This window comes from Podarcis filfolensis (assembly GCF_964270895.1).
Source record: "Podarcis filfolensis genome assembly, chromosome: 7".
NCBI classification, from domain to species: Eukaryota; Metazoa; Chordata; class Lepidosauria; order Squamata; family Lacertidae; genus Podarcis; species Podarcis filfolensis.
This window is the reverse complement of record NC_139603.1, coordinates 30,256,406-30,280,783: the sequence shown is the minus strand read 5'-3', so window position 1 is coordinate 30,280,783 and position 24,378 is coordinate 30,256,406. Positions and strand designations below refer to the sequence as shown.

General features: G+C 42.7%; 1 protein-coding gene across 7 annotated transcripts in view; it reads right to left on the bottom strand.

Annotated features, from left to right (window-relative positions):
• Positions 1-24,378, bottom strand: part of HIVEP1 (HIVEP zinc finger 1) — an 88,924-nt gene that overhangs the window by 63,385 nt on the left and 1,161 nt on the right. For 2 of the 7 annotated variants that reach the window (XM_083623658.1, XM_083623656.1), the window contains exons 2-3: positions 18,068-18,160; positions 17,084-17,213 (exon numbers count right to left, since the gene is read on the bottom strand). In XM_083623658.1, coding sequence (XP_083479784.1) covers positions 17,084-17,129 — 46 coding nt within the window. In that variant the 5' untranslated portion in view covers positions 17,130-17,213; positions 18,068-18,160. Of the gene's footprint in view, positions 1-17,083; positions 17,214-18,067; positions 18,161-19,879; positions 20,676-20,734; positions 21,271-22,479; positions 24,123-24,378 lie in introns of those variants that run through there. The other 5 variants (XM_083623653.1, XM_083623659.1, XM_083623655.1 and 2 more) reach the window with 5 other exon arrangements.

The following is a 24,378-nucleotide window of genomic DNA, read 5'->3' as shown; positions in this document are numbered from 1 at the left end:
GGTTTGACAGTTTGCAAGTTACAACCTATAAGGGTAGATCGCAAAGGTTGGTCTGTGACTTCAATGCTATTAAGAGCTGTTTTCCAGAAAGCAACCCCACAAGCACATGCTAAGTTGAAAAAGTTCACACTCTCAATTTGCATGCATCATAACCACATTGGATATTGCATTCTTTTTTCTTTGTTTCAAAACGTCTGGGTGATGCCGATTTTTCCTCTGCCCTACTTGATTTACTTTGCGAGGAATTGTGCTACGGCCTGACTTGCACTGTTTTGCCAACAACCTTTTTACTCAAGCTGTTACAAGAGTTACCTACATTTAGATACAAGTCATAATGACACAAACCTTTTGGGTGAATTTATGCAGAACTAAATTTGATGATATGTGGCAAAGATGCAATATGGAAGCAGCCATTTGCATGGAATGCTTCAAGTCCGACTGTACACAGTAATGTGATGAAATCACAGTCCATATCCATAATAATAATAATAATTTTATTATTTATACCCCACCCATTTGGCTAGGATAAACCAGGAGATGACAAGCTGGAGTCTTGCCAGACACCTACAATGTGGCAATGGATTCAGATGAATGGTCACCGAAAAAAATCCTATGGTGGCTTCACTATCACTACTGCTTGTCTCTCATTTCTTGACCACCAGTAATCCTGGCCCTAGCCTAGAATGCTGGTGCTTAGCTGCCTCAGGAATCAGCTTTGTTCATATTCCTAGCGTTGAGTTTGGTAAAAATACTGCAGCGGTGTGAAGAAATAGTCTGCTAAGACTGCTGATCGAAAGGATAAAATAAAATAAAATTCAGTACCCATGGCTAACAAAGCCATTCTAAGCACAGGTTTCATGAGTGCCCAAGATGGAGCCAAGACGAACAGTAGCATATCCTAGGCTCATACTCTTACTGACTGAACTTGGGGACGGATTTGGAAGGAAGGAAAATCTGAAAAGAAGCGACCTACTTTGTCAACTTGTAAAATGCTTCAGTTTTCAGATCAAGCTACTACAACATATAAGGGGGGGGGAAGTCTGCTCAGGCTCCCAAGAGACTTTGCACTTTCCAAATAAAATTAGGTACAAATTCCGTATTATAGCTCCACATACAGAGTAAATTCAGTACAGTGATACCTCGGGTTACAGACGCTTCAGGTTACATAAGTTTCAGGTTACAGACTCCGCTAACTCAGAAATAGTACCTCGGGTTAAGAACTTTGCTTCAGGATGAGAACAGAAATTGTGCGGTGGCAGCACAGCGGCAGCAGGAGGCTCCATTAGCTAAAGTGGTGTCTCAGGTTAAGAACAGTTTCAGGTTAAGAATGGACCTCCAGAACGAATTAAGTTCTTAACCCGAGGTACCACTGTATATAACAACAGAAATGGAAAATTTGTTCCATTGTGGAAGTATGCAGAAGCAACCTAATATATTTCTATACCCATCTCGGACATCTGCATGCTGCCCCATAACGTTAATTTATCTGAGTGACTTACAAAAAACAATAAATGGTGTGTGTGTAAGCGTGTGAGAGAGAATGTGTGCTTTGCAAGAGCTTCCAAAGACAGATTTTAAGGTTCCAGGAAACTAAACAGTCCCAAAGGGTTCGGTTCAATAAAGGATCTGTGCAATCCATGAGCTTGCCTAACCAAGCTCAGACAAGTTTCCTGATCTAACAGAGCTAAAGCTTAGGCAGCGTCCTTTTCCATAACTCCCTCTCCCAGATCACCCAACCTTCCTACAATTGCATGGACTTGTAGCCAGACACACAAAGAGTCTATAAAGTACTCTGCCTAAATCATGGTTAAGTCAGGTTGAAAACTTGTCCAAGCTTGGTCTGGGCAGTTAAAAAAAATCACAGTTTTTCTTTGCTCTTATGGGACTGTTCAAGGACTACAGAGTTCCCAGGTGTCTTTAGAAAATCAATCTTTGGGGGGGGCTTTTGCTCATATGTTCAGAAACTGGACAGATGTCATGGGGGGTGCTTTTCAACAACAAAACCTAAAATTAAAAACCAAATACAGTTTTGTCTTAGCTCTACTACACAGGATGCAGGCTGGACCTTTCAGTTGCCCAAGGCAGTGATGAAAAATCAGAAGAACTAGGTTAGGCATTAAAGATAGCATTTCTGTAATTCTCCCAAGGCAGCTATGAACAAAGCATGCAAATGAAGTCAGAATCTTTTCAAACACTTTCAAACTGCTCAGCCTTTAAGCAATTAAAGGAAACTATAGAGGCAAGCAACAGCTCTATAAAACCACAAATACACTCATCCTTGATGTGCTTTCTTTGCAGTTCTATTCAGAATCCCATGAGGTGCTGATCTGTCTAAAGTCACCTAGTTATGAAAAACTGCCCACATGAGAACATTTTCAGCTATGCTATCAAAAGAGAGAGACCATCAATTCACAACAAATACATTTTTTAAAAATGGACACAAAATAGATTTATCTAATAAAACCCTTGAGAATGCACTTCTGAAAAGTAATTTCCCCTATAAAGTAATCTAAAAAAACACCCACTAACATGCTTTCCCTTATTTTCTGCCTTTTTTCCAGCATGGCAAAGGGTGGTATCATTGGTCATGCTTTCCTATATTCTGGTACCGTATCTGACCTCCACACTTGATTACCATGGGACTGCAGTTGAAGATTGCCTAGAATCTACAGATACATTTTGTACTACCTGAGATTGGATTGGCTGCTGGGAACATATATTTAACTTATGCTTAAATAGCTCCACAAGCTCGTTTCAAAGCACTACTGTTTACCCTTAAAATCCCTAAGCGGCTTGGGATCCAGGTACCTAAAGGACTGTCTGCTTCTACATCAAGCTGGAGAGGTCCTTCTCTGGGTGCCCTTGTGATCAGGGAGAAAGCCTCTTCTTCTGTGTCATCCCCTTTGTGGAACTCTCCCTGGGGAACATCACTCAACACCTACTTTGATGTCTTTTCAGGGCCAGGTACAGATTTTTTTATTTATCTTCCCTGGGCTTTATCACCCAAGGAGTTTATCACTTGGTCCTTTTACACTAGACTTTTGTTTTGTTTTATTGCATTTCTATTATTACTTCGTAAATTACCCTGGACATTTTCAAAATAATAATGGTACAGAAGTCCAATAGGTAAACTTTTGAACCAGAAGACTAAATAGAGCCATACATACAGACATGTATGCAAACATGAATAGATTGTGGAGAGCTGCTGTGGAACAATGAAATAAATAGGAAAGGATCAGTGTATATTATGGGTATGCTATTCGCACAGCAGTTAAAGTAGTGAAGGAATGGTGGCCTGTCAGATGTTTTTGGACAACAACTCTAGTTATCCCTGACCACTAACTATGCTCACTGGGGCTGATGGGAATCCAACAACACCTGGAAGACTGCCACAGGATCCTCATCTATGGGGTAGGGAGCAATTCACCACTGTGAGCAACACTGCCTAAGAAACAGCTAATGAAGAGAATATAATATTATGGGAACCCCCACACCCATCCTACATTGCTAGCGTATGTAGCAGTTCATGAATGTACCTTCTAATAAAATGTTCATACCTACAACAATATAAAAACCCCAGAGTACTGTACTCTCCATAAAATCACAGAAAGTACTCTCCAATAAATCCTCAATACATCTACCATATAATTCCCCTAGATCAGGGATAGCTAACCTGTGTCCCTCCAGGTGTTATTGGACTCCAACTTCCATCAGCCCCAGTCAACATCACCAATGGACAGGAATGATGGGAGTTGTAGTCCAACAACATCAGCAGAGCCAAAGGTTAGTCACCCAAGCCATAGATCATGGCTGGAGTATAAATATTTAAATTCTCCAGGTCTCTCCAGATTTTATCTTCCTAGTCTTGTGGGATCTGGAAACCTACTGATGGAAGGAAGAACTGCTACAGCATTGCTTTGTAAGACCAGCATAGTGTCAAAGTGGTTGGCAGATTATTATCTCCCTAAATAAGGCACAAAAAGGCACACATGGACCCAAAAACTCAGGCTAGGAGGCAAAGAGAAAAGAGAAATCTTGGGAAACCCATCAGCTGGTATGTAAGGGGTCACAACATTGGGAAAAATGCAAAGAGCAAAGTTAAATGAGATTTTCTCCTCCCTTCCCCTCATTCCTCTCTGTTTGCTTTGCTACAAAGTTGCTGTTGCATAAGCTTCTGCAGAAAAGGTCAGGGAAGTTCCACTACTTCAGCTACGCATCATATTCTACAAGGAAGAAAACTGTTATGACTGTGTTTATATGGCAGGCGAAATTCACCATTTAGAAAGCAATACTTAAATGAGTCTTGAGAGAGAGAAAACCCAACTAGCATCTCAAAACACGTCAAACGAGTAACATATTAAGGAGAAAACCAAATTGGTCAACTCTTGAGATTCTGGCCCACAACATCTGGCACCACACTGGGTACTCCTGCCCTGAATTTTTGCATATTCCTTCTATCCCTTTGATTTTTAGTATTTGCTGTTTATCAGCATAGTTTTAAAAGTGTTCTGGGAACCCATACTTCATTTATAATGGAACAGAATCAACTATTTGATTCAAGAGGAACTAGATGTTTAGAGACAAAATTTGGATATTTTCTCAAAAATGCCAAGAGTCTTTCATTTAGAAAAGACCCTCCCCCCCCCCTTGCCATCCCAAACTGTCTTTGTTACTATTGCCAATGCTGAGTTTCTAAAGCCTGAGGGAAGGAACACTGATTAGTTATAGTACTGGCTCAAGAGACACATTTGCAGCAGTGTTTACTAGAAACGCAGGATTCAAATTAACATGCAGGTACAAGTCCATGACTGTATCTAGCTGCCTGTTTCTTAAACTGTGAGGTGAGCCTCCCTAAGGACGTATGAGTAGTTGCTAAGCAAAGAAAGAGAATGAGGTAGAAAAAGGAAGAGAATGCAAGAAGCAGATTCCAGAAAATATATAGGGGTGGAGAATAACAGAAATAGAATCTCTGCTAAAAGAACATAATTAGGGGTATAAGGAACTGCATTGCACAGTTGTCTTTCCTCCCCATCAGAATATGCAACTGACTGCCATTGACTGTTCATGATCTCCAGCTCTCCCATCAACTACTGCCTGATTCTTTTCAATGGCAAATTATGGGAACTGAATCTGGGACCCTCATCATGCTCCATGTCCTCTGCAACTGGTCTAGTTTCCATTGGCGGAGGTCGGAAACACTTTTATTATTTTGAAAAGCGTGAACTAATACACAATTCACATAAGTGACACATTGTTAACAACACATTTTTAACAGAAAATGTTAATACATGTTTAATTTGGTGCTTAAAATAAAAATATTGCTACCATACTACAGTATTCAAAACACTCTACTCTTCATTGTTAAACTCCTTAAAATATTGTCTATCCTTAACATTTAGTTATTGGCTTCAAAACATACACATTTCAGTAATCCTTGAGTGTCAGCCAGGCGCAAAAAAATGGCACCCAAACTTTTTGAAGTGCTCGCAAATGGAGAAACTTTAGGAGCAAAATGCGCCTGGCGCCCTGCTAGTTTCTAACCCTGAATGGGGACTAGGATCCTTGCAGGGCAAGCTAGTTAAGAGGTTCAGCCCATGTTAAGACCTGCTGAGATGAGTAATACATTTCTTTCCATGGGGAGTCCTTGTTTCAGGGTCCCCTTGATTGAGCGGTCACGTCTTGCTAAATGATGTCTCCTGGCTATCTGAGTCTCTGTGAATTTGCTGGAGTAGCCCCAGTTGTCCCCACAGCTAATATTAAAACCCTTAGCAAGCCACACAGTAGGCAAAAGATTCCTGCACTGCAGGGAGTTGGACCAGATGACCACTCCAATTCTATGATTCTATGGTTCCATGGTCCTGATTTTGACCTTTAAAAGGAAAACACATCAGAGTTGTCAGCACTATTTAAATTAGCCCTGACTAGATTTCTATTTTTTGTACTGATGCCCACATTTAGCACCATGAAACTGCCAGTTCCGAATATGTATACAAAAAAGGCTTAAGCAAACAAGGCAAAAGAAAAGAAAAAAAGGCTTCCTTCATCTCAATGAAGTAAAAGTCAAGAATTTGTTTTGTATCATTTTGCTGTTTAGGTTTAATTCTTTACTTGTGTTGTATCTTATATTTTATTCTGTGAACCACCCTGAGATCTTTTGATGAAGGGCAGTATGATTGATTGATTGATTGATTGATTGACTGACTGATACACACACACACACACACACACACACACACACACACACACTGTTTTCTCAAGAATTGAGAGATGGCCCTATCGAATCCCATGGCCAATCACAGCTTTTCCACAAGTTAGGGGGTCAAATCTGCAAACAAAGATTTAAATAGCAACACATGACATTTTCCCTACGTGTGTATGCCAGGGTGTGGGAGAACATCAGCACAGGGACCTATACAAGCACTTTACACAAGCCTATTTTGCACTCTATAACTTTGTTTGTTTCAAACACAATGACCCAATTAAAAAATGATTTGGCAGACACAGACAATCTAATATGAAATCTAACCCCTTCCTATGGAGATTATAGAATTCTCTATACAGTGATTTTTAGGCCCAGTGCTGCCCTTAAGCTATATTGTACCTAGGAATATTGCATATATATTTTTTAAAGAACAAAATAGAGAGAAGCTCCATAATCAATTCCGGTTGTTGGAGGTGGGATGATTCTGACAGAGACTGCAACTGGGAAGAGTTAACCCTTCCCTCCCCAGTTGCAGAGGATAGCAACTATCTGGGGTGCAACACCTTTCCCACATAAGCATTTAGGAATGAAAGCTTTATTGCTATGAGGGGGGGGCACAGAGAAGCAGAGCAAGGAGGGGCGGCTGTGGGACCAGACTGGCAAGCCCCACAGGCTGCATTCAGGCCACTGAAAACCCATCTCTCCCTTAGAAGCTGCTTAAGCAGCAGCGCAGCAAACATATGTTTGTTCTGCTGCTGCTAAAAAGCATAGCAGCAGACTGTGAGACTGTTACCCAGAGCTGTTTACAGATAGTTAACCTTTCCTGGAATGACATACATTAGGATACTGCGGATCTACAGTCTGGAACAAACATCATCCTAATGCAAAAGCATATTCTTTCCTCAACTGCAGATAGGCCTTTAAGTGGCACCTCTCCCTTGTGTTCTTTTCAAGGGCTTCCTCTTCATTCCTCTCATTTCTGAGAAGGTACAAAACAAAAAGCAAGTGTTTGTAGGGTTTTAGATAGCACAGACTTCTTTTGCTCTACCACATTAACACTGGAACTGAAACACTGATTATTTCGGCTTTCCCATTTTGGAATGAGGGCTTTCCTTTGCTCCCTGCTTTTCTATCCTATATTCCCAATTCAAAACAGTACCACTGTGCTATAATTCTCCAAGCCACCCAACGCAGAGAGTTTCTACTAGTACAAAGTTTTCCTTGAATATTCGGGGTGATCTCAAAATATACATACTTACTGACTCTCTTCAAGAAAATGACTGTTAGAATGGAACTTGAGGTGCTTTCTTCGAGCCTCAATGAGGCTTTTGGACTCTTGATTTTCCAAGTTTTCATTAAAAAAAACCCCATAAACTATTATTGGTCAGGAAGTTACTTGGGAAATTTAAATTTATTCTCCGAATGTACTTTTTCCAATTCTCAGGGAAAGTGTTACTCATTATTTCTCCAGCTTCACTACCAACAAAGCCTTTACGATTCTCATGAGGCATGAACTGCAAAAAGAAACCACCTTGTTAAAATTTTGCAAATGCTTTTTAACTCTTTCCCCAGTGTTCTTGATTAATAAAACCACTGACTGTTTAATATTATACCTCGTTTCATAACAAAATTTCAGTGGAAAACAGAAGGTCTTTGAGACAAATTGTACGCAGCTTTGAGAGATATACAGCTTATGCAACAAATCCACAAAGAGTCATAGGGCTAGCCTGCATGACTTCAAGCTACCAATCTATTATTGGGGGCACAAGTCCTACAGTGACCACCACGCTTTGCAAAACTGACTCTATACATCATACAAAACACAGGCAGAGATTTTGGGAGATCAACAGCATCACAGGCACAACTGCTTTGACACAACACCTGTAGGGGAAAAAAGATCCTCTCATTTATATAAAATTTTGTTACAGAACCTAAAAGCCTTGAATATTTATTGTGGCATGAAATTGCATAGACTACAGCATCTCACTAGTTTACAAAAGCTTATGCAATTTTTTTTTAAAATGAGTATTTAGGATGTCAAAATGCTAAGTTGTTTTTGCTGCAAAAGACGAATACAGAAACCCATCTGAAACTCATTTTACAAGTTATTTAGCATTGGAGTTCTGCTAATAAATATTCTCTACCCGCTAACTACCGTATTTTTCGCTCTATAAGACGCACTTTTCCCTTCCTAAAAAGTAAGAGGAAATGTGTGTGCGTCTTATGGAGCGAATACAGACTGCACAGCTTTCAGTGAAGCCAGGAGAGCAAGAGGGATCGATCCCTCTTGCTCTCCTGGCTTCAGGGATAGCCGCTGAAACCAGGAGAGGCGCTTCGCTGGAGAGGCGCTGCGCAGCTTTCCCTCTCTGCGCAGCGCCCCTTCGGTGAAGTGGGAGGAGAAATGGAAGGGGCTCCACTTCTCCTGCCACTTCGCTGAAGGGGCACTGCACACAGAGGGAGAGCTGCGCAGCGCCCCTTCAGCGAAGTGGCAGGAGAAATGGAGCCCCTTCCGTTTCTCCTCCCGCTTTGCTGGAGAGGCACTGAGCAGGGGGAGAGAATACCTTTTTTCTTGTTCTCCACCTCTAAAACTAGGTGTGTCTTATACAGCGAAAAACACAGTACCTATGAGACTAGCAGCCCCTCCTAAAAGCTGGACCACTGGCACATTTAAATGTTTCACAGTCCCAGTTGGCATTGGCATTGTCTTTTGGAGGAAAAGAGATATAGAAATTTAAAAGAATGAAGATCTTCAAATCACGTGAAGCGTTAACATTAAAGTATCCAGTCCAGGACAACTTGCATAAGAATGGATGTGAGGTAGTGGCTAGGAGCATAAATGATGACTAGAAATACTCATCTTGCGTCTCTGCTCAGACATGCACCACTGATCTCAGGGAAGCCACTACGCCTCTCAGCTGCAGCACTCCAGGATGACAACGCTGTTATACACGTCAGCAATGTGTTTAACACTCCAGTGATGCCCATGAAGTGCTTGGAGCTCTTGGTAAAAATGAATTATACAACCTGTATTTTTTTTTAAAAAAAAACCTGTTCCTGTTTTAGCCCTGCATCTCAGCTCTATCCTTCCCATTGAGGTGCTATTATTCATTCATAGTGGTGAAAGAGACACCCAGTTCTTCCCAGCCCTTACGTTGCATCTTCACACACATTCTTCTGGGTCCTGAGATCTGGCCTGAAAAGGCTCTATGAAAACAGTACACACATGTCAATATCTGAAATAAAAATATTGATCCTAACAGGACTAAATATTTCCCTCCAGACTGAAGCACAGATTTTGCAATAGAGCCTAGACCTGATCCATTGCAAGCACAGATGGGGTTGCATCAAGATGTTCTACAGTATGTTCACTCCAAAACTGAAATATGTTTATACTGGAATCAGACTGCCAAAAAGAGCCTCCCTAGCTTTAATATTAAACAACAATACTTTAAAAAGCCCTTGTCTATATAGGCTGCCAGTATACATATATATATTTCCCCATGTCGTGACATTTTTTCAGCTTTTGCAATATACATGTTCTCTTTTAGCTGAGTGTTAACGATGCTAAATAAACGTTAATTTCTAGAGGCAAGACTGGCCAAGTAACGTGACCCAAAAACCCTGTTTGGTATACTGTACTGATCAAATAACAGCCCACTGGCACACCTAATCCTTCGGACGATTTTTGCAACCCACTCCACAGTCCTTCCTTTGGTACACAGTGAAGAGTTCAGCCAGTCCAGGATCAGTATTTTTAGTCTAGGCAGCACCATGCCCACAAAAAGGGGCAGCCTTTTATTTTGTTCGGGGAATAGCACTACCCAGATTACAAGTGGCGCAGCAATCCCTCCTGCTGCTTTTAGTATGGACAGTGCTTCTACCAAACAAAATATGCACAGTAGAGACTTGTGTGTCATTTCCAGCCTGCCGGACACTAATCACAATGCCACAGATGCTTCTGGGCCACTGCAAATGCTTCCACTCAACCCCAAAGCAGGCAGCACACTGCTTCTCAAGAGATGGGAGTACAGTCCCATGCAAAATGACAACACTGCTACCCTGTTCTCTGCCAAAAGGAGCTGAGGAGAACACCAGCACCACCAGCAGGCATCCTGAACAGATTGGCCTTTGTGCATCCAGCCTCCCAGGCCGTAGGTGTACTGTATTAAACTTGTAATAACTATACCGGAGAGGTTTGTGCTACAGTGAAATTAAATTCTGAACGACTGCAATGAATTATTCACCAATAATGGGCATATTCACCAATAAATGCATATTAACAATGTTCTGGTGGAAACACAGAATTGTAGGATCTGGAAGGGACGCTGAGGGTCATCTAGTCCAACCCCTTGCAATGCAGGAATCGCAAACCTCAGATGGAGGAGAGTCCACCAGAGAGGGTCTGCTCCAACAGCTCTTATTATTTTAAGTTCTTTCTGATGTTTAGTCAGAATCTCCTTTCTTGTAACTTGAAGCCCTTGGTTTTGCTCCTACCCTTCAGAGCAAGAGAAAACAAGCTTGCTCCATTGCCCATGTGACAGGCCTTGAGATATTTGAAGATGGCAATCATATCTCATCTCTGTTTCCTCTTTCCCAGGTTAAACATACCCAACTCCCTCAACCATTCCTGGTAAGGCTTGGTTTCCAGACCCTTGGTAATCTTTGTTACCCTCTTCGGCACACATTCCAGCCTGTCAATATCCTTCTTAAATTGTGGTGCCCAGAACTGGGCACAGTATTCCAGCTGTGGTTTGACCAAGGCAGAATAGAGCAGGACTATGACTTCCCTTTACTGGGACACTATACTTCTGTTGATGCAGCCTAGAACAGCATTCACTTTTTCGCCGCAGCATCACACTGCTGACTAAAGTTAAGCTTGTGGCCTACTAAGACCCCTAGATCCTTTTCACATGTACTTGTGGCAAGCCAGTTGTCCCCTATCTTATATTTGTGCAGCAGGTTCTTCCTAAGTGTAGAACCTTACATTTGTGCCTACTGAAATTCATTTCATTACTTTGAGCCCAATTCTCTTTTTTAAAATAAGATTTTATTAAAGCTTTATCAGAATACTATAGGATAAAAAACCTAATCTAAAGGACTTATTTATTTATTTGATTTAGGGGGGCACCTGCCGCCACCACCCTGACTATGCCCATGCATCCTTCTCTAAGTGCTCGCAGACTGACTAGTAAATTATCTGTTCTAAGACCTTTCCTGGTATTGATGTCAAGCTCACCAGTTGGTAGTTACCTAGGTCTTCTTTTTTCCCCTTTTTGAAGATGCCTCCAGTCTGTAGGGATCTCACTTGTTCTCTAAAAATTCTCAAAGATTATAGACAGAGGCTCTGAGATTACTTCTGAAAGGTCCTTTAGTACCATTGGGTGCAGCTCATCAGGCCCTGGAGGTCTGAATTTACTGAAAGCAGCTAGGTGTTCCCTTACCACCTCTCTTCTCCTATCTTTGGCTGCAGCTCCCTCCTTGCCTCGTTTATTCTGTTATCAGCAGTTTGGGCATTGCTTTCCTTTCGGGGGAAGACAGAGTCAGAGTAGGTGTTGAGCAAAGATACCACCAAAGAAGGTAGCATTTTAACAGTTTATCTTAGCTTCTTTCTCAGTAGCCCAAATAGTTGCCATTAAATAAATAAATGCATATCAGTACATACAAATCAAAATGCATACAGTGGTACCTCGGGTTAAGTACTTAATTCGTTCCGGAGGTCCGTACTTAACCTGAAACTGTTCTTAACCTGAAGCACCACTTTAGCTAATGGGGCTTCCTGCTGCCGCCGCTGGAGCCCAATTTCTGTTCTTATCCTGAAGCAAAGTTCTTAACCTGAAGCACTATTTCTGGGTTAGCGGAGTCTGTAACCTGAAGTGTATGTAACCTGAAGTGTATGTAACCCGAGGTACCACTGTACATACAAAAGGACATGACTGGTTTTTTTAATGCGGATATAGTAACATCACATGCTAAAGTGAGGACTAACTGAAGATAGGATAACTTCCTGATTCCTGAATGACCAAAGCAGCAGGAATTCTTATTTGGTTGGTTGTTAAGTCGCTTTGGGTTGCCCTGGGCAAAAAAAGCAACCGACAAATTTAATCAATCCATCAATCAATTAATAAAATATTTGCATTCTGTCAGATGCAAATAGCATGCAGTAAAATAGGCAGTCTACTACCTATATACAACGGCTGTTAGAAAAGATGACGGTGCACTGTACACTCAATTTCTAATGTGTTTAATCAGTCTGCACTTTTCATATTCCACTGCTATTTCACTCCATGTTTCCGTTTACACCCACATGTATATATAACTGCCAGCTTATGACTACACTTTATGCATCTGATGTCATGGACTCTAGTCCACATAAGCTTGTGCCATAATGAATTTGGTAGTCTTTAAGGTACTGCACTACTCTGTCATTTTATATTTGACCTTACAGACCAATACACTTAGTCATTTGTTCAGTCTCGGGGATTAGCCGGTACAAGTGCTGCACTTCAGTCAGAACCTTTTAGGCCAGTTAGATTTCATTAACTCAGCAGTTATCTTTAGACCCAAGAAACAGCAAAACAAAACAAAAAATACTGCAAGATCTGAAATCATCAATAAGAAGGCTAACAAATACTGGGTTTTGGCTTTAGCAAGAATATTTTGCACAATATCCTACAACGTACAAATGGAAAATCTGAGAAATTTGCTTTCCTTCAGCTCGGCCAGTATTTTCATAGGGAAAAAAAAAAAAGTAAAACTGCGAATGAAGCAGAAAATGAATTGATGGGGGAAATGACAGCAGAAAATCTTCACTTCTATTTCAAATAAGAATCATCATACAAAAATTTCTTATTAAGACTTAAGTATATATTTACAGAACACTCTAAAAGCAATTTATTATTTTGAAAACTGGGTATTTATATAAATTTGTCTGAATGATTGCATACTATAAATGCTATAATGTTTTCCTGATTTTAAGACAAAAGGCTTAGGCTATAATCAGGATTATATACCGCATAGAATCTTGAAGAATGTGCAAGAACCTTCTATTGTAGCAGAATTTACCCTTTCTTAACCTAGCAGTTCGAAAGCACGTCAAAGTGCAAGTAGATAAATAGGTACCGCTCTGGCGGGAAGGTAAACGGCATTTCTGTGCGCTGCTCTGGTTCGCCAGAAGCGGCTTTGTCATGCTGGCCACATGACCAGGAAGTTGTACGCCGGCTCCCTCGGCCAATAAAGCGAGATGAGTGCCGCAACCCCAGAGTCGGTCACGACTGGACCTAATGGTCAGGGGTCCCTTTACCTTTAACCTTAACATTAGCAAGAGATAGAATATTATTGTTTTAATTCTGTAAATTGGAATGGAGGCTAAGGGATAGTGATTTGCCTCCAGCTATGCAGACAAGCACCAAAAGCCAGAAACAATGGGCACCTCCAAATTTTACCTGGCAAACAAGATTGCTTCAATAAATGCTGGTGTGCATGGAAGCAAGCCTTTGGGATGTAATGGGTTTGAAATTTAGCAAATGTAAAGTTAGAATCTAAACTGACAGACTTCTGATGAAGACCTTATTGGTGAGTGTAAGATATTCCTATAGAATAAGCAGAAAGATTCCAAAAATATTATAAAATACTTGCATTCAGAACGGATTTTTAGCATCAGGGAAACTTGTAAACAAGTTTTCTCAAGTACAGTGACTATTTTAGAAGTACTTCATGCAGCCTTCCTATTTTTTTTTTATATTATTAGAACAAATGCAAGCAAAAAAACAAAATATTTAAAAGAAAAAATTAAGAAAAAATAGTGTCCTACTGAAGATTAAATAATCCAAGTTTATATGTAATCCACTTACATTCCATTTTGCTTATCTGACACACCTTCAATTACATGTTTTCTTGGTCTCCTCTGATTAATATACTGCACACACATACAACATAGCTGATGAACTCCCTTCCCAAAAGGTAGTTGCAACAGGCAAGTTTGTTTATTAACGTAATATACAGTATGTATCCTTAAAGCATCGTAACAACTCTTCTGTAGTTCTTAGACTTTTTGTTGATGGCATTTGAGTTTACCCTTAAGACTAAAGACTTAAATCCCTTGTTAAAATTAGGAAACTATAAAGCATTACATCCTTGTTCACTTAACAACTTTAGCTCAGCAAAATATGAACTTAAGACCTTTTTTAAAGTGTCAAGTTTACACGTTTGCCACTTTAAAAAGCAATGCAACGCAAGTGCAAAACTCCACTGAGGTAGCATTAAGTGTCAACCTGCTAAGTGCCTAAGGCGAAAATCCTAATCACACTTACTACAGAGTAAGCACCAGAACAACACAGTGGGACTTACTTCTAAGTAAATACAGATTGCATTGCACTGAGTTTATGGAATAATGTCTTAATTCATCAACTGGAATCATGAAGCATTTAAGACATAAATGCAGTATGAGGAACCTAAATGTGACACATAAATATTAATGAAAGCAAAGGCTGTTAACAGAGATCCTAAAAAATCATGCAAATCTGCTTATCAGATCCAGTTATCTCAGTTGATCTTCCACAATACACTGTTCTCAGAGTGGCCAATATAATTAGGATTTGAAAAATCCTAGAGTCTCAATAGACAGGTAAACTGGTAATTTGGAAATATTCATTTGACTGTATGCTTAAGGCTTGTAGCTAAAAACGGTACACTTGCTGCCTATGAAACAGAAATATTTTTCCAGCTCCAAACACAACGTATGTTTTGCAATGTTCCACTGACAGAGCAGACAGTGCCCCACACCCCTGTTGTCTGGCTGACAGTGCTTTTAATCCAAAAGCTAGGAAAAACTGACCGCAAATACCCTTTCCTTTCCTTTTTTTTTTAAAGATGGTGCAATATTCATGCCATGTGGCTACAAGTAGGTTCAAAAGCCAAAGAACCACTTCAGTCCCTATTAATATCCCATATGCCCATAATATCTAACTCACAATATATAAGTATGTTTCTGAATGGTTCCACCCTAGGGACTTGAGGCAACTTACAGCATATTAACAATACAATAAGGAGTGTGAAGTAAGATAATTAGTTGCCACATAAAACCAGGTTAAAACTACTCCACTGTTGGTTAGGCTCCAATCATCACATACCAGGCCAAATCAGAAGTTACATCACTTTTAGAAGATGCTTGGATTCAAACTCTAGTAAATGCCCAATTACATTTAAAAGCAAAGTGATTGTAAACTGGGGTTGGAAACCCTTGGGAGTTTTATGTAAGCTGCTGGATCCTGTGAGAATTCAGTGAACCACATCTTCACTTAAAACACATGCCTTGCTGTCCCAAATGGTTACAGATTTCAGTATGGACACCTTGCTGAAAATGTTGCCCAGGTGTTGACAGTATACGGTGCAGTGAAAAATCCTAATATCTGAGTTATGGTTACACGGAGCAGATGGCATGTCCCATCTTTATCTAAGCACAATGTCAAAAATAAGAGATTATACAGTGCATAAACATTACAGTGGCATTAGAGGCATAGAGATTCAGAGGTGTAAATGTTTAGAATCAGAGTGCTAATCTCAGTGAACAAATCTGGGCTCAAGTTTATACCAAGATTTGCTCAATTTAATGAATGACAGCTGTAGAGCAGCATGGCAGGAATAGCCATGGCAGGAATAGCCATTAAAGTGACTGAGAAGGTACAGGGAATGCAACCAGTACAAAACCAAGCTTTGTAGATGATTTTCTTCCATCCTTCAACACGATTTTTCATTGCAGTTACTTAAATCAACTATCCAAAATTAATTTAAGCTCACTGGCCCTAATCTGGAGAGCTGTGTGTGTGATGTACCTAAACACTTAACACATGTTCAAGGCTAATCAGCCAGACCAAGAAGAAGCAGGATCTAATTTAGTTCCCACCCATCCAAACAAGGAGCTGTGTGCACTGTCAAAGCTGACAGTACTGAAGATCTGCAACTGCGTGCGTGGCTACTAAATCCAGCAATGGGAACTGCACATGCAGCCAATCACTGCTGAATGCAGGGCCAGGAAATCTTATGAAAATCCAGGTGACTTTGGTGGCATGTGTCATATCATCTTTGACTGTTCCTTCAGCACAGTTTAACTGAAAGCTGGATGGCTTCTGAAAACAGCAAAATCTATTTCAAATGCCACAGATGCTTCAAGAAAAACCTTAAGAAAGCTTATACTCAGTAAATGTCAGGCCACATACCTGTTTGGACTTTAGCAGAAACCTGTGACAATTTGGCACTTTAATAATTACGCTTTTTTAAAAAAAGAAGTTACATCTTATCACCAAGACCAGAGAAGTGATAAACTATCCCATTATCATCAGTGCAGTGCAGTTAAACAGAACCTACCTCATTAACATGCATGGAAAGTTTCTACCAGTCTCCACAAATTTCAGGCTACTTACTATGAACCAGCCAATAGAAATACAGAGGAACCAAACAGATAAGGGAAAGAGAGAGAATTGGTATTTCAACTACCTATCATCCATGTGTGTAAAATGCTATGAAACTCAAGCTGGACCTAGGAAAGAGCCCATGTTGAAAGTTTTGAGTCTCTGTGTTTGAAAGAAATGGAATTTGGATGACACTGCTAAAATGTAATTTAAGTTATTTAAGCCCACTGATTTCAATGGGTACACTATGGATATGACTTAGATATCATTCAATGAACATTTCTTCTAAATTATTTTAAGTACAATGATCAATACAGTATATGCAAGCATTTCTACGCTGCACTTTAGCCAGCGTTCACCAGGCAATTCACATCAACACAAGGAAAGCAATCTAATTTGTTAAGGTCTATGATGATTTGATTTATTATTATTATTTGTGTATTTTTATCTTACCAAAGCAGAACTCTTTTCTTACCTCTCAGATTTCTAGGATTTATTTGTTTTGTTCGAGGCATTCTCATCCAGTCATAGGCGGTTTTCCAAAAGTGGAGAATAGACCGAAAGCAGCTCCATAAACATGCCAATGGGGTCAGTCAATCCACATACTGGGGGGAAAGATGGTAAGATTAGGCAAGGTGATAAGCAGCAGATCTAGAACTATCATATTGATTTAATGAATTTACCATGGGCTGCTATTAATCACATTAGACTGAGTTAAACTTTTTACACACACAAAAGTCACTATTTCATACTCACAAGTTCAGAAAGAATATTAGTGGTATGCAAAATCATTTAGAAATATATATCCCAATCAACTACCCCGCCCCCCAGTAGCATACAAAGATTTAGAAAAGCCACAAAATGACTAAAAATAGAACTATGGCATTATTCTAGCTTTACCACTTAACATGCTTTATTTATAAATACTAAGTCACCCGCTCAAGTCAGGACCATGGTTTAAAACCACACTTGCAACTTAGCAAATACATTAATCCTGACTTACTAAAATCAATTATTTAGACCATTCCCAAACTGAGTCAACTCTTTTGGTAAGAACTGAAATAGTTCTACTTGTTGCAATTCATAAATAATGTAGTATCTGGATAGGCTAGCCTATTTCCACTGTCATTGAGCTATGCCTTGGCCTTCGAAACTTAACAAATGCAACTATAATCATGCTAAAAATGTAGTAACTCAATTGGACTAAAGGGTCATCAAATCTAGAATACTCCTTCCACCAGGCATGTTTGACAGCTTTTGGAAGCTCCAACAGGGCATGAAGGAAAAGTATTTCTTACAGCATCTAAAATGTTGTGGTCCAAATATTTACTATATAGACCTAATGAGGTATCCAACTCAATCATACCATTTTGTCTGGCTACTGTTTTCCAGCGTCTCACACACTATCCCAAGACAAGAAGTGCTGACAACCAAATCCAGATATTCATAGATTGCATACCCTATTGAGCTACAGCTTTTCCTTTAAAGTGCACATGCGATAGGTGACAACCTGAGTCTTTTTTCTCTGGCAGGGTCCCTGTGCCTTTAAGAGCTGCAACAAGAAGCAAGAAAAAGGTGTGATGGAGAAAGGTAGATCTGAAGAACAGAATACCCTAGAGATAACAAGCTGACAAATGAAACAAGGTAGGATGAATTCACTATATACATTTTGAAAAGAAATAATTTTCAATATTTATATACCACCTAATGACAAAGTTCTGAGTGGTTCACAAAATTTTAAAACATAAAATACAATAGGAAACAAAAATCTACCACAGAATAAAACTAGCAACAGAGAATGACATAAGTACAACAAATGTAAAAAAGCAGAAAAATAATATTCATGACTGGAAAATGTCATCTGGCACCTAAAAACACCATCATGTAAGCACTAGGCAGACCTCTCTGTGGGTGCAAACCCTGAAAAGGCACTCTTTTATAACTCAGAGCTAAGCAAATATTTGCTTAGACGCACATTCATTTCTCGCTAAATACAAATACTCATTGTTTTGAAGAAGGAATACTACTCTAACCCACACACCCTGTCACAGAAACATAAGAGCCAGCTGGATCAGATGGTCCCTTCTAGTCCACATCCTGCTCTCACAGTGGCTGATGATACCTGTGGAAAGCATTGCAAGCTGGACATGAGTGCAACAGCACTTTGCTCACCTGTAATTATAATACAGGTAAAAATACAACAGCAACGTATGTTGTGTGTAAAAAAAAAAGTCACAGGATCTCTGCTTTGTGAATTGCTAGGCTCACCCTACTGGTCTTTGGACAGCATGTTACAAAAAGTTAAGAGGGCTCTATTTATGGGTAATAAGTTGAAAGAGGAAGATCTCGGAGGAAGACAGAGTGTCCTTTTTTGTTTTTGTTTTAAATGAATGAGGGCTATAAGCAGTCAACCTGAAAATAATCAAGCAGGATGGCCAATGTCTGCAGCTAAAAGGCACACAGTCACTAACATCATGCAACATTTATTCATGGAAAGGACTGCAAATATAACATGTATCCGACTCCTTTCTCTTGGATGCTGTTCTTTTTAGCTGGACGAACCATTTTTATTAATCTGTAATGCTTAGAATAGTAAAATCTTTACAAAATGTTTAGAAAACTGGGTTTTGGCCTCCAAATCTACATAATGAACAAACTGAGGGGGAACTCAGTGTCCCTTGTTCCCTGAAACAAATGTTGGGAGGGGCAGCTCCCCAATCATAGTAGTGCAGGGAAGAGAGAGTGGTTTTGCAGCTGGCTGCACAAATCCCACTCTGAGCAGTATAGTAGAGATTATTCCTTTTTCCTCCTCTTGTTGAAGGGGTGAAGAAAAAAGCCCTGGGCATGTCAACTGTTCACCCTTTCAATGTTTTAATTGATTAGAATAGTTAAAAGGTGGACCAGTTATTCAATGTTATTTTCCTGGGGCTAGGCTGCACTAAGTTCCCCAAACTCCCTTGATGGGACACTCTCTCTCTCTCTCTCTGTCCCATTACTCTGTCGACTGAACAAGCCCCCAACCATGGAGACTCCCATCTTGTGTATGGGTAGATCTGTTCCACAGGGGTACTATGTGATGTCAACAACCTAGAACAAATAGCAATGCCTACAAATTTCAGCTTCCTACTTAACACTCAGTACCACTGGTTAATCAAGCCCAACTACTGGATCACTAGCAATTAATAATAAGAACTGGCATATGTTTGCCTAACAGTAATAATTCAGGGGTGTTTGAATACAACATACAAAAAGCACATTACATAATATTTACACTTTAAAAGTAGTACTTCCGTCGGCCACCAGCAGGATCCTCCTCCCACCTTCTCTTTTCAGACTCTGGGAAAGCATAGCAGGCGCAAGACAAACAATCCTTTTAAATACGAAGAGATCAGGGATCTCTTTTTCCGTATTCATTAGTTGGGGGAGGTCAAAGGGAAGGACGGGAAAGGAAACCCTGCTTTGTTTAACAAGACAGTGTTACGGAAAAGATGGAAATGAGAACGAGAGAGACGCAATGACGGCGGGTAGCCCTGCGAGCAGTACTGTTGCAAAGGGAAAAACATGAATGAATAAAGAAAGAGGGTGGAGCTTGGGAAAACCCCTCTGCAACGCTGCACTGAACAAAGCACAGCACACATGCCAGGAGGTGGTGGAGAACGAGTGCAAACCGGGACCGACCCAAGGGAGGGGAGGGATCAAGAATGCCTTCTCACCACAACACAGCAAAGCCCAGGCGCGAAAGCCTACCTTGCAGGATTTGCAAGCGCCAGCGAATACAAACGCACGCAGCCGGGAAAAGGACAGGAGCAAACAGGAGCGTGCACGCAAGCAAACACAAACCTCGCCAGCCGGAGCCGCCAAGGCAGGCATGCAGGCTTCTTCCCGGGCCCATCGCTTGCGCCACCCATCCCCCGACTCTCCCCTGCCCCGCAGCGCTCCTTATTAAGGGAGACTTCGTGGTGGGCTGCGTCTGCGCCCGCCGTTGCAAGCAGAAAGGGCTCAGGAGGCGGCTCTCCAGTCTTATAGCGAGGATGTTTGCACAGCGTGCGTGCGCGCCCGGGTCCCTGCTTCTCTTTCTCTCCCCCTACCCCGCCTTCCACCACCCTTCCTGGATCCCCCAGCAAACCTGCTCAGAAGGCAGCCGGAGCTGCTGCTGCTGCTCTTACTGATGGCGGCGGCGCTGGCGCGAAGGAGCAGCGGCCGCGGCGGCAGCAACAGCAGCAGCTGGGAAGCTCGGCGACCCCTGCGCGGCGGCGGCGGCGTCTGGGATCCTCCTCCACTTGACAACCTCCAACACAAACATGACCCGGCGCTAAACCCCCCTCCCCAGCATCCTCTTCTCCCCCCCCCCCCCGGTCTCTCAGACACACACACACAGTCTTCACCACAACCTGATTCCGCACAGACACAAACACGGCAGCGCCCCCGCCCCCACACGCGCAGGAGGAGCACCGAGATCCCTCTCTCTCCACGCAACTCTGGCCCCAGCCAGCTCCTGAGCATGTCAAGATGGGCCGGCGAGACGGCTCATCCCCGGCAGGTGCCCGAAATCTCCAGCCCATTGTTCACCCTCCACACCCGGTTCTGATCCGGCGTCAGGTGGCTGCACCGCGGGGCCAGCTCTGCCCTCTCTTTCCTCGGCAGCCCCGGGGCCCTCGCCAAAAGCGGAGCCGTCGAGGAGGGCATTCATTCTTCCCCCCTCCCCACGCCAAGTCCGACACCTTTCCCCCACCCCCTGCGTGCCAAGCGCCACCGGCTCTCCTCGCACATTTTCACCAACCCCCCCCCCCCGAGCTTCTCCCTCCGCTTTCGAACCTCACAGTCGCCGCGTGCCTCCGTTTCCCTCATCACATACACACGTTCAGTAGTGTGACGCGCGTGTCAACTCGGCTCCCGCCATCTACACAGATCACAATCCCTGCACCTCGCTCCCCCTGAGGAACGTTTCAGATATTAAGTCTCTCCGCACCAGAATACTTTTCCTTTCACTCCACACAGCGTCAAGTGCGAGTGCACCCACTAGTGTTTTCCTCCCCTCAGAGAGACTCCGAATATCCCGCCATTTCGCAAATACTCTACGCAGCTACGCTTCGGTAGAAAGCCTCCCCCCTCCCTCGTTCCCAACCTTCCTCAGGGAACTTGTAATTCCTCTGTGGGGTGCCCTTCGCCCAGCCCCACAGCGCTGACCCCCCAAGAGGGGGCTGCCCCCACCTCCCCTCTGACAACGCAAAACCACCACACACCGTCGCCGCCCCCTCGCTTCCATCCTTCGTTTCCCCCAACCCCAAATTACTCAAACCCACCTTCCCAGCCCCCCAATAAACCTCTTCCCCTCCCCCCTCAGAGAAACCCTGAGATGTGAAAGGGGTGTGTGAGAGGGAGTAAGATACTGTTGTGGGGGGGGTCACACTTAGGCACCAGGTGAGAAGCAAGTCCCTGATAACAGGGGTCAGGGGGGAGAGAAGGTGAAGAATGGGGGGGCATATGTGGGGCAGGCACCGTGTTGCGGGCGAAATTAGGGTCTGGGCACCCGAGTTTAAGAGATAAAGGGGAGGAAGGCGGTTGTAGGGACGAACAAGCTGGAGTAGTTGGGGGGTGAGATGTGGGGCGTTGAAGGAAGGGGTCAATGGGCGGGGACGCGCCGGAAGGCGAGGGGGGCTGGGCAGGTCTCTCTGCTGCTGCTTCCCCCTTTTTTCTTTCTTCCTCCCCCCGCCCCCCGCCCCGTCTCTCCGCGCCCCCCGCCACCCGCGTTACAAGGAGGGGAGGGAGGCGAGCGCGCGACCGGCGGCTGCACCTCCGCCCCCCCCCCGTGGGGAGGGGGGAGGGGTGAAGGGAGGGCGAGGAGATAATTGGAAAAGGGGGTTGCTTTACCTTCCCTCACTTTCTATTGCAGGAAGCGGGCCGGGTGACGTCAGCGGGTCTCCCGGGCCCCGCCCCCTTCGCCCTGTCTGCCTCGCCGAGGAGCGAAAGGGGAGGGGCTTGGCGGAGGGAGGGGGAGGGGTCGCCGAGGGGGTTTCCTTGCTTCCTCACTCGGGCGCGTCGAGAAAGGGTAGAACCGAAACTAAAAAGGAAGAAGAAAAGTTTATAACAGGAAGGAGGGGGGAGGGGGGAATTCCTTCCTAGCCCGTCCACTTCCGCAACGCAGAAAGGTTTCAGAAGCTTCTAGCGTTTTCACAGCCGCGCGCCCCGACGCTGAGGGAAGGTCTGGCTAGGAGGGTTGCTGAGCACCTTCTTGGGCTTGCAATGCCCTCTGATCAGGTGTCTCGCGGCACCTTCAGATTGATCATTGGCGTCTATTTGGGTTCGTATCCCAACCCCCCCTAAAGTTTTTATTAATTGCTTCTGGCCGCCCCCACTTCTTTTCAACAGGTATCCCCATAGTCTGCCAGTATTGTTTTAAACGAAGCAAGTGTTTGTACTGAAGATTTCTAAACGATTAAGGCATTAAAAAAAACCCTTAACATGCAAACTAGTTAAAAGAACATAAATAGTGTTTTGCTAGATCAGATTAAAGCCCCACCATTCTCTTTAACAAGAAAGCCCCAGTCCACAACTGTGAACTACAACAGTGGGGAGGGGTGATTGTTTTACATGCATAAAATCTAGCATAGCCTTGAGTTAAAGGCATAGGATTCCATGCTAGATTTTTCAATGGCACAACATGGGGAAGAGCAAAAGATCGGAAATTGCGGAAACACTGAAACACCAGTGGTAGGTGCCAGCGTTGGGTAGCTTCTGCTGTTAACATCAGTTATATCTAGTACACTAAAAATATTGTAACTCACCTTGAATGTTCAAAAAATGAGTGGGATACAAATCAAAATAAGTAATAAACAAGTATGTCATTTGATGCATTGTAAGGAAAATGTTAGGAGTAGACAGCAGGCTAATCACACAACCCTGTGAGGCACTTATATTTGAGTTAATGCTCCCACCAGACAGCTGAACCAGGAAAGGATACATTTGTGAAGCTGAGATCAGATTAGGCCAGCAAAGATAGATGCCAAGTTTGTAAGGCCTTGGTGGACAGAAATTCAGAATCAAGGTGAACTGTGTCAGACCACAAGACTAACTCACATGACTCCTGACTACTGGCCAATAGGAGTTGGAGGGCACCATGTTGGCTAGCCCTGAAAGTGAGAAACTGTGTCACACAGTACCTAAATGTTTATGCAGGTGACCCCTTTATCTTAAAACATGGAGCAGTTCTGCCCAATGACAATTTTGAAACCTGTGCCAAACTGCAGTGTCTACACTGCAAGATTGTCAGGTTCTGAAGTGAGAGGCACCTAGACTTTTCTGTTAGATCACTGTTTCCCAAACTTGGTTTTCCAGTTGTTTTGGGACTACAATTTCCATCATCCCTGACCACCAGTCTGCTAGCTAGGGATGGTGGGAGTTGTAGTCCAAAAACAGCTGGAGACCCTAGTTTGGGAAACCCTGTATTGGATCAAGAGCAGGCGATCTGTGGCCCTCCAGATGTAGCTGGACTCCAACTCCCATCATAGCTAGCCAGCAAGACCAATGGTGACATCTGATGGGTACTTTAGTCCACCCATTTCCAGACGGCCACGGTTCCCCATTTGTGTGTTCAACCATAGCACTCCGGAATATGAAAAATATTCTGCAAAAGAAAATACTTCCCTTCCAGTTCATGTTGCTATTGTTGAAAGGGGAGGGCGCTTCCACAGACTTTTAATATCCTGCTATTAGTGCCTTCCAATATTTATTCTGCGCCAGCCATATCTTAGAGACAGTAGAGTGGACCAT